Here is an 11,481-nt window from a genome sequence, read left to right as displayed (position 1 = left end):
GGAATTCATACTTTTCCCTTTGAAAGGACATTTAATTTCAACGAGTTTTATAGGAACATTAAATTCATTTACTATTAAACCATCTGGTGAATAGCTCAACCATGGTTCATTTGGCCATGTAATACATCCACATTGAAAAATTTGTATACCTGTTTCTTTTTCATATAAAATTCTAGCTGTATTTTCATACTTAATTCCGTGGTGTACAAATTTATTAGAAACTTTAACAGGCCAAAAATACTTAGATGCTTTTAAATTCCATTCTTCCTCTGTTCTAGGTTTCATGTTATATGTGTATAACGAATAACACCTGCTACCAGTTATTCTGTATTGTCTAACATCATCCCAAAAATGTTTGTCTGTTTTTGATCGTATTCTGATGTAGTCTGGTTCATATTGTGATAGCTTTGACCAAGTTTTCTGACAACAATCACCCAAGTTCATAACTCCATAATTATAAATAATCTCAAGTACACAATGTGGTTTTAACAGATTCAGTTTTTCTACTACATTATTTGTCTCTGGTTCTTGAATAATTAATGATCTTTTTAAATTTCGGCCTCTAATGTGAAATTGTAAAGCCGAATCACCAGCTGCTGATAAAAGTTCTGCACTGTAAATAAAATGTGATTTAATTAAAATAACAAATAATCATAATATACTAAATAGTAAATAGAGATCAAGTTCAAATTTTGTTTTATATCACTCTTATGTTTATTAGGTAATTTATTATTGTGATATGAAAAAAGCATATTTATGAGAATTTGTAACTAAAATAAGAATATCAATAAAATGAAAAAATATATAGGTACTCTTATTTTAGAATATATATTTTATATGAACTACCATCTCAAAAATGTAAAAGTGATGAAAGAAAATCAACTTACAGAATTAAAGGTCCGTTTACTTCTAAACTAGGGGCCAGATTGTTTTGTTTTATCTTAATGCAACAAAAATCTTCTAGAGGAACTTGTTTATATTGTTCTAATGATGGTTGTTTAAGCTTAGACCATTGACATGCAACATCAGTGCTCGAAAGGCAAGAAATATCCTCAATGTGAACCCTAAAATATACAAAAGTACTTGTTTTATTAGAAATATAATATATTATAAAATGTACTTATGCTATTATTTACTTAAAAAGAAATGTACCTATTTAGGTATAAAAGCACAGCTACTACATGTTTGCAACATTCAGATGCACCAGCAGGGCAAGAGCAAGCAAAGTAACCAATATCTAGTTTTTTTTCTAATTAATTAACACCATCACATATTTTTAGTTGACCATTAACTTCATGTGGCATATCAGAAAGCTGTGATGTTTTAAGCACTAAGCATTTTATAGCTATACATTCACTCTATGAATTACAACAGCAATAAAGCAATATAAAGCAGTTTTTATAATTATTATTTCAAAACTTACGTTTTCTGTAATAATTTTTCCACATAGTATTATTTGATTACTATTTAGGACACATTCTCCTTCTACTAAATTCCTGGAGTTTATAGTACACTTCACAAACACGAATATGTCTTGTAGACTTAATATCATATTGAAATATTATTAAAAAAAAATACTAAATAATACGTATGTAACTATAAATGTTTTATGTAAATAGGTAATAATATAATCTAGTACAATAATACCTATTCACAGGGTACACAGACCATAATCATCCTACTTGCGCGGACATCTTTGATAAGCCATCAGCGCTCCAAGTGTTATTTATTTATCCCAATAAAATGTATAAATAACTATTAACAATCATCCTTCCCGTCTCCGATCTGTTAGTATCAACAAAATATAATATTGTTATTTGTTGGTAGATGTTATAGTTACTAGAAGTCTAGAAACTAGATAGGTAGGTACTTGTATAATACGAGTAAGTACCAGGTACTTAGTACCTATACCTATCCGAAGTGACAGAGTATAATATAATTATGACCGTAAAGTGTTAACCATTGTCCATTATTATTATATACATTTGTGTATTTCAACGATGTGCGTATATCCACAATTTATCGTGTACACTGTACACACTACACATATATATATAGCCATATAGACACGGTACATTATTAATTGTACGTCTGTATTTTTCTGCTTTTCGGATCTGTATAACTACGTGTACGACGCCACGACAGTGTCGTTTGAGTGTATAACCTATATAATGTAGGTATCTATAAAAATGAATTGCTTTCGTTAGTCTTGTTAAATATCAAAAATTGCTTGACCGATTTGAATAATTTTAAAAGAGTTGTCCTACACAGCTAGTACACTCCTACGTATTATTCATTATTTGTTGATAAAGTACCTTGTAATAATAGTTAATACAAGTATGTGCATATGGGTACAACACTACTATGAAGTATTCACACAATATCCACTATTTTCGTGTGCTGGACTAAACAGATGCATTTTTAATTTTTTAAGGAATTTGAGATATGAAAATGTATATGTTAGAATCCTGAATGCATTTGTTTAATCTAGTATACGAAAATATTGGACATTTTGTGATACGTAATAGTGTTCTATTCACACGTACATATTTGTTTTATTGCAAGTAGTTCAGAGACCGATGATTAAATTGAACAGATAACATAGATGGACGGAGAACCTTTTATTTTTTAAAAGTATTTTAGCATCTATAATAATTATATTTTAAACAATAAATAGTACATTTACATTTACCATCACCAACAATTGCCGGGTTCGCCAGACCAAAGGGTAGAGTGTCTCCAAAATACAAATACCAAAAATATACCTATCTAACAAATAAAAATTATAGAAATTTAAACTACAATTACAATTTAATTAAAAGATATTAAGTAAAGATAAAAAGTACCCAGTTTGGCAATTCATTACTAAATTATTATATTATAATCATTTATTTTAATGTTCAATATCTATTATTACAAAAAAAAATATATGTATACAACAATTTAAGTTTAAACGTGTAAGTCAAAAGGTATCTGTTTGTATAAAAATACAAATCTTAAATAATCAGAATGAAACTAACATCAAAATTATGTTTCAGTATACTATCCATTGAGTGATGGCAAGGGACCTATTTTTTGAAGGGGGGTGGGCATATATGTTTAGTGAATTATACCCTATATATTATAGTGTATATGTATACATATACCTCATTGGATGTTCAAAATAAAATGATAATACATTTTTTTTTTTTATTATTGATAACAGACCCTCGGAAACATGGGAATTCGGGTTACAAATAATTCAATCGATTATGCAATATATTATATATATATATATATTACTATTATAGATTATTCGTTAAATGTTATCATATTGTTTTTTAATAATAATAATTCAAACATACTACAAAAAATCAATTCAAAACATGCACAAAATATTTTAAGCAAAATATTATAATAAGTTAAGAACTTGATGTTATTGTAATATTATTAAGTGATTTAAACTTTAACGTTATAAAAACAACTTAATTAACACATTAAAGAAACATTATACGTGTAATATTACAATTTTAAACTCTAGATAATATTATTGTAACACCAAAATTGTAATATTTGATATTTAATTAAATACTAACGTTATTATAATATTGATGTTACACAATTGCTGTCTGGGACCCAAGTCAGTCACGTCAATGTTAGTCACCTCTGACTCGACACTTGAACAATCTTTATCGAAATTTTGGGAGATGGAGGAACCACCGCATATACACCATTTGAGCCCAGATGAAATCCACGCAGAAAAAATATTCACGTCCTCAGTGAAACGTCTGGCATCTGGTCGATTTAGCATTGCGCTACCATTGAAACATCCTAACCCAATCCTCGGAGATTCTCGGAGCATGGCTCAAACACGATTTCGGTACTTGGAACGCCGATTGTCGCAAAATGAAGAGCTTTCCCGACAATATAAGGAGTTCATGAGAGATTACCTAGTGAGTCAACATATGGAAGTAGTCCCAATGAATCAAAGAATGACTCCATATTGTTACTACATCCCACACCACTGCATCATGCGTCCTGAGAGTAAGACAACTAAACTCCGAGTCGTCTTTGATGCATCTGCCAAGACCACCACGGGACAATCACTCAATACCAACTTATACACAGGTCGCAAGCTGCAACAGAACTTACCACGGATTCTGATTCGTGCCCGAGTACATAAGGTTCTGTTTACAGCTGACATCAAGCAAATGTATCGACAAATTGAAATTCATTCTGAAGACCGTGATTATTTACGAATTCTTTGGCGATTTGAACCTGATGAACCCATAACAGAATACCGCCCAGATAGCAAAATCATGTTGATAGAATGTTTTTTGAATGTTAGAAATTTAAAAATAATGTTCCAATAAGATTTTAAACCGATTAAAATAATGTAATTTTAACATTCTAGGAATCTTCTATTGTCTTTATTTGGCCACTTTTTTTCGGATTCTAGAAATATTACATGGATAATATGCTTCGAATATTGTTAAAATCACATTCTCAAAATATTTTTTTTTAAGTCGGTATAATGTTACTTTAACTTACCATCATATTAGTAAAAGCTTTAGAAAATATCATTTCTGATAATCTACAAAATATTTTTTTACAAACATTTGATTAATGTTTTAAAAATATATTTTGCTCTTAATAATAAAGTTTCATTAACATTTAAAATGGGTTAAAATAAATATAGTCTCCATTACCTTGTACGAATAATAATATTATTCATAAATATCCTAAAAAAAAAACCATAAATAATGTTAATAGAGAGTTCTTATTATAACTTCATAAATGTCACCCCAGTTAAAATAAGTTGTGAAATTTTTCTAATGATATATATGTGAGAAATATTGGAAACATTTAGTTTAAGTAATAAGTAAATCAGTGTAGAACTGTGACTTTATTATTGTTTAAATAAATAAAAATTTAAATTAAACAAATTATTTATTATTTATATATAAATAACATAATATATGAAACAATATAATATAGGCATATAATAGATACATCATACATACAATATATATAATAATTATAAATGTAAAGGTAAGAAATAAAATAAAAATAAATTCTTCTTTCCCTTGTTTGAAATATTACTAATAGAAGTAAAAAAATTGTATACTTATGTATAGCAGGTTGTACAAGTTATTATACATACATATTTCTTCAAATTATTTATTATTTATACATAAATAAAATATACGAAACAATATATAAGATACATGGTACATTATACTTATAAATTATAATATAAAATTGTAAAAAAATTAATTAAAACAAATTCCTCTTTCCCATTTGAAATATTAAATAGTAGTATAGAAAAAAAAAATAGAAAACGTTTTTTAAAGAGTTGTACTGTTATTATTAGTTATTTTGTCAATATTTTTGTTGTGCATTCTAAATTTTGCATGCGCTAACCATGTTGCTAATGGAATATCAAATTCTTTGTTTATAAGAGATTTGAATTTGGGATGAACTCTTAAGGCATCTGAAAGAGATAATTTTAATATTCATGTTATTTTCAATACATCAATTTATTACTATAATTTAAAAGTTAAAATTCTGAAATAAAAATGATAGGTACAACTGTATAAAAATAAAGAATTTATTAAATAATATTAGATAATATTATATATATAATATAAACAAAATGTGATTCATATATAGGCTAGATAGCGGGAATGTTCTGGACCCTTATTAAGGAGTGTGTGTGGTGGGGGGGGGGAGGAACTCAATCACTGGAAGAACATGAAAACAAAATATGATTTTTAACATTTACGGATGACAATTATACTTGGAAATGAATTTTAAGTTATATAAATCAAGCAATTAACATAATTTGTTATTACAATGTGTTTTTTAGGGGGATGATTGCTCATATTATCTCACAGAAGTGAGAAATATCATTTTAAAAATTATTTAATATAAATAGTATTCTAATAAATTGAAAACTATGTACAATTTTTCTTTATTCAATATTAACTTACCGATCAATAAATGGTAAACTGATAGCTTTTGAAAACATTTTTTCTTTTTAAAACCTTGTAATGAGTAAGAAATTAAAATGTCATCATTGAACATTTTAACCATTATACAACGTACGCTGTCTCCAACACTTTTTGGGCCCACAAATAATGATAATTTTGAAATCTGCATACAAACACTTAATATTAATTATAGTTATAATTTGGTAAAACACATATTTTAAAAACATACCAAATTTGATCTAAACTGCTTATCGGTTTCCAATTTGATTTCCAACTGATTTAGCTCTTCAAGTGAATTAATAGGAAAAACGTCTTTAAGATCTGGTTCATTCAGTGTTTGTGTCATATTTGAAGATGTGTTTTGGAACTGTGTATTGAGTAAGTTTTCCACTGATAAATTTGTTGCGGTTGTTGTGTTAATCACTTGAGCCATATCAAATTTAAGTTTTGTTAATGTATTAACCACAAAATTTTGGAAATCTAAAATATTGTTACTATAATTAATTATTTTCTAATAAATAATGTAATAATATAAGTATATTGACTATATAATGCAATAAACATAATTCAAAATTTCCTAATTAGACTTTTCTCTTTCTCTCTCTCTCTCTCTCTCTCTCTCTCTCTCTCTCGCACACATAAAAAAATATATAATATCCATTTAAGCTCAATAATAATAGCACATAACAATTAAAAATATAAAATTAGATTCAAATTTACAATATATTTGTTACATAATACTGTTTTATTTAATAATTTTTTTACAGAAAAAACATTATATTTTTTTTATTTAAAAGTTTAGTTATTCTCAGGCATATGTGTACATTGAAATATATTACAGAAATTTAGGATTCAATATAAGTTTTATTTAAAATTGTTATAAATATGAAGTTACTACAATTTAACATTGAGGCAATACTATTTATTTATGTGTATTGTTTATAAATAATATTTTAGTTTTTGTACACTTTATAATTTTATCTAAAGTAAATAGGAATACATACCAACTGATGGCATCAAATATTTATGATCCTGCTTTGGTTTGCTTATGTTTCCTAAATCAAATATTGAAGCCAGTATTAATTATATATAATAATATAAAACGTATACTTATTATTTATACTTAAATTATTATTTATTATTTTACCTTTATTGGATGGTTCAGACATGAATAAGGATCGCTTAAACGTGTTCACTGTTGTTGGAGTATTACCAAATGTAGGTTGAGATACTGAAATACCTGCATTTTTTGTTTGTGAATACTGTTCATTTAAAAGATTGTAGTTGTTTTCAACAATAAATTTTCCACTTGGTGAATTTAAAATAAAATTATCTACAGTTGGTGATTTCTCTGGTGTCATATCATCTGTAAAATTAAACTATTAGTTATAAACAAAAATTATACATACCTACTATGCATATACAATATATTTAAATTGAATACTAATTAATAATATTTTAATATAAAAAAAATAATATACCATTCACAGTAAATTCTGCAGGTTGGTACTCAGGATCTTTATCAGTATCATCATTATCCTCATTTTCAGATTCAAACATATCAAAATCAACCAACTTCTCTGCAGTTTCATTTTTTTCTATTTGAAATAAAAGCATTACAGAATATTTAAATAATATATTTATATAATAAAAATGAATGTTGAGATTATAATTTATAAATATACATAGGTATAGGATGTCCCGTCAGGGTTTTGAAATTCACAGGGACGACTTTAAATATTTCATATTTTAACTAAATTAAATATTTTGGTAAAAAAGTTTAAAAAAATATTCTATTATTTTCAAAAATTAAAATAGCTATATTGTAGTTTATTTTTCTTAATATTTTGATGTTACATATTATTTTCATTAACCTCACGATTTAAAAGTTTTTAATTTTGACAAAAATTAGGTATTGTTTACCATAGTTCATGCCAACTTGTCTCATTTTCTGATAATATTTGTTACGGACTATAGTAGGTAGTATGGTATCAAATATCAATTAATTAATAATACACAATTTTTGTTTTTAAAAACTAGAAAAATTATTAAAAATAGTGAGGTTAACGAAAATAAAATGTTGAAATGTCAAAATGTTCAGAAAAATATACTTAACGACATGGCTATTTTCAGTTAAGTAGGTAGTTAAGTAGTAAAAATAATTAAATTAAATTTTTTTTTTAACTTTTTACCACAGCATCAAATTGAATTAAAACATGAAATATTCGTAGTCCTTGTTCCTATCACTCTTATAAAAAAAAACTAGTTATAATATCTCCATTATTTTAGGAGATGCTCATTTCTTGAGCAAGAGACATCCTGTATAATATTAAATTATAAAATAGTGTTCAAATCATTTCATTAAAACAAAATTTTAACTTTCTTAAAACAAATTGACAATTATTATTAATTTCCTCTAGTTGACTTGACATTTAACTTGATATATTATTGTAATAAATAGTCCAAACTAATACGCTAATTAAATTTACTATTAAAAATTTTTATCATAGTTCTATTAATGTTTAAAATTAAAAAACAAAAATTTATCTTTTATAGTAATAGTTTTTTTTTACTTACCTATGACAAAAGTTGGAGGACTTGGAATACGTTTAGATTTAACAGAACTTAAATTTTTACGACAGTTATTATCTTCATTTCCTGAAGATAAATCTGTAAAAAATTGTGCTTTGTTAGCTTTTTGACGAGCTTCATGTAAACTACCTACAAAAAAAAAAACCATAAATTATACAATTTTTTAATTTAAGCTAAGTCTTACTATATGAATGTCCAAGAGCTCTAGCTGGAAACCACTGAAAATCAATTTCATTTGGATATGCTCTTTTTTCTATCATTTTTTTTACAGAATGTTTTAATATAGGCCAAGCACACTTGTTTTCTTTTTTTTTGTACCAGATATTAGGAACTGATTCAACAGTATCATCTCTAATAAAATGTACAACAGTCCACATTCTGAAATGTAAATGTAAATTCTGAAATGTGAATCTATGATATATACAAATAAAATTGAAATTAATTTACAACATAACTTACAATAATAATAAAACAAAATGTACATTCTTATTAGGCTTAAATTATAAAAATACAATTTAGGAATTAATTAAAGGCATTGCAATTAATAAGTGATTGTGAGTTATTAACATTATTTTTTTTTCAATTTCAAAATCATTCCAGTATTTTAAATTTTCCGAAAGATGATTTACAATACAAATATTAAATAATGTTGAATCAACTGGATTCGTATAGAATATAGATTTACTTTCAAAAATTTTTCCAATAAGTATTACATGATTTTGACAGTGTACAATGTTTAAACATTTTGCAACTTCTCCACTTTTAGTAAGGAAAAAACTATCTTTATCAACAGATATATTAATTTTTGTATGATTTATTTGTAATTGTTTGTACTGAACTCCATCAATGTTGCTAACTAATGGTCCATTTGAATGTGGTTGTGATAGCAAAAATTGTTTTGAATTTTGAGGTATTTGTATCTTGGTGTATTTTTCTGTATATCTATTTACTAATTGTTCCAATGGTTTATCATGTTTTCTTATTTTAGATTTTAACTCTTTCATAAAATTTTCAAATATAAATGCACTGCTATTATCCAGCGGGCCATAGTATTCATAATCGTCTGATATATGCAGAAGTCCATGGACATTATGTGAAATGTGTTCACGACCATAAATTATTTCAAAGGTTTTTACAAAGTAATTTAAAAGTTGTTTTGCATACGCTACATAGTCTTGTCGATTTGGACTTAGCAGTATTAACATAGCAACATGCAAAACCATAAAATTTGTATATATATCTTTTTTGACAATATTTTTTAATACTATCGGACCTATATATATTAAAAATAACCTTAACTCAGTGGCTTTCCACCTGCCCACTTCATGTATTTCTCTTGCTTTTCTAACAAAATCACTAGGTATACAAGAATTCATACTTAATAATGATGCGTTTAATTGTTTAACATTATGGCTAGACAGGCGTACATATAATGGTCCTTTATGCAGCCAAAGTAAAATCAATTTTCTTACGACTCCGAGGCAAACTAAATGCATATAATCTAAAGAAAATAACTGCACCAAATCTAGTCCTGGTAACTTTATAAGGTCTGATAATGTGTTCCCAACATGATGCTCATCATGTAACCTCTTTAAATACATTTCATGTGTCCTTTTATCAGATTTTTGATCAGAGTATGGGAAACAGACACGATTTTTATAATACTCGCCTTCTTGAACACATCGAGTACAAGAAAAAAACCCTGAATGGCCTTTGATTTTTAATAAAAAGGCTTTAGCTGGGGCATCACATACAAATACATGTATTGATACTTTTTTATTAGAACCATTTAGTACAATACCATTAACTATGAGTTCTTTAATTTCTGTAATGAAATCTGCCATAAAATCATTGCTATCTTTTGGCTTAGCTGTTCCGTGATAAATGCCTACAGGAAAAACTTTCTTTGTTGTATCAATAATATATGCTAAAATAGGCCAAATCTGACTATTGCTGCTTTTGGCTAAAGGAAGACCATCAATACCAATGGCTATTTTAACCTCACTCAAATCAGATGTTGCGTATCTTAATATTCCTGCAGTTAAACCAAAATGATAATAATGACCGGGATTTACACTTCGAATATTAACTCTTTTTTTTGGTGTACTTAGTAATGTTCTACAATCATTTGGCAGATCTTTAGTGTTAATTACTTCATTTTTTTTCATTAATTTTAATAGTTTATTAACAGTAATGTTGGGGACATTACATTCGATAGCCCAAGTGCTCAATTCTTCCTTAAAATTATTAGTTGTTATGTATTCCTGTTCTATTATTTCATGGTTGTCTGGTGTTTCATTAAATAAGTTTAATGGAAATGATGTTATAGGTATAGCTGATACTGGCTCGGTGAAAAATGTATTTGTTTCTATTTGTGATGTTCTTATTAGGCAAGTACTTGTGGATGGGATTTTTTGTGACTCTAAAGTAATTTCATCTGTATTGTAAGTTGGTTCTACTTGAATATTATAACTACTAATAGGATATATTTTTTTAATATTATCTAATTCTTGTTTTCTTTTCCTCCTTTTAGTTCGATTACTTTTTATCATTTTAAAAATGGTGAATAAAAAATGTTTGTAAAATAAATTTTAAAACCTGAAAAAAATTATTTATACCTGATGTAGTTTTCAAAAACATACCTACATATTATAGATATTATAATATATATGTTAGACTAAATATGTTGAGTAAAACAATTAAGTATTTAGATATAATATTATTAATTAACTTAAAGAAATTATAAATTATAATAATAAAACAAAATATTTGGTGCAGATACTTTAATGGTACACTTTAAATACACATAAAACTTATTTTTATTTTTTTTTTATTAGAATAAGCCTCGGCAGCGAAGGCCACTGGCTGACATTTGACAATTAACATGAATTATATAGATTAGTTACTACAATGATTT

The 11,481-nt window shown here is 26.4% G+C and overlaps 2 protein-coding genes across 2 annotated transcripts; one reads left to right on the top strand and one right to left on the bottom strand.

The window, feature by feature from the left end:
- Positions 1–6: 6 nt before the first annotated feature.
- Positions 7–996, bottom strand: LOC111028588 (the record flags this gene model as incomplete). The annotated part of the gene is made up of 2 exons (XM_022307295.1): positions 888–996; positions 7–613 (listed from the first exon to the last, which is right to left on the bottom strand). A coding segment is annotated over exon 2 (438 nt), but the record flags the coding sequence as incomplete, so codon positions are not given.
- A 2,690-nt stretch (positions 997–3,686) lies between these two features.
- LOC111028587 lies at positions 3,687–4,352 on the top strand. Its single transcript, XM_022307294.1, has one exon. It carries the CDS (start codon positions 3,687–3,689, stop codon positions 4,350–4,352), a length of 666 nt encoding a protein of 221 aa, XP_022162986.1.
- Positions 4,353–11,481: the final 7,129 nt, after the last annotated feature.

Source organism: Myzus persicae, unplaced genomic scaffold (assembly GCF_001856785.1).
Source record: "Myzus persicae strain clone G006 unplaced genomic scaffold, MPER_G0061.0, whole genome shotgun sequence".
Taxonomy (NCBI): domain Eukaryota; kingdom Metazoa; phylum Arthropoda; class Insecta; order Hemiptera; family Aphididae; genus Myzus; species Myzus persicae.
The sequence above is the reverse complement of the archived record's forward strand: the minus strand, read 5'-3'. Positions and strand labels throughout refer to the sequence as shown.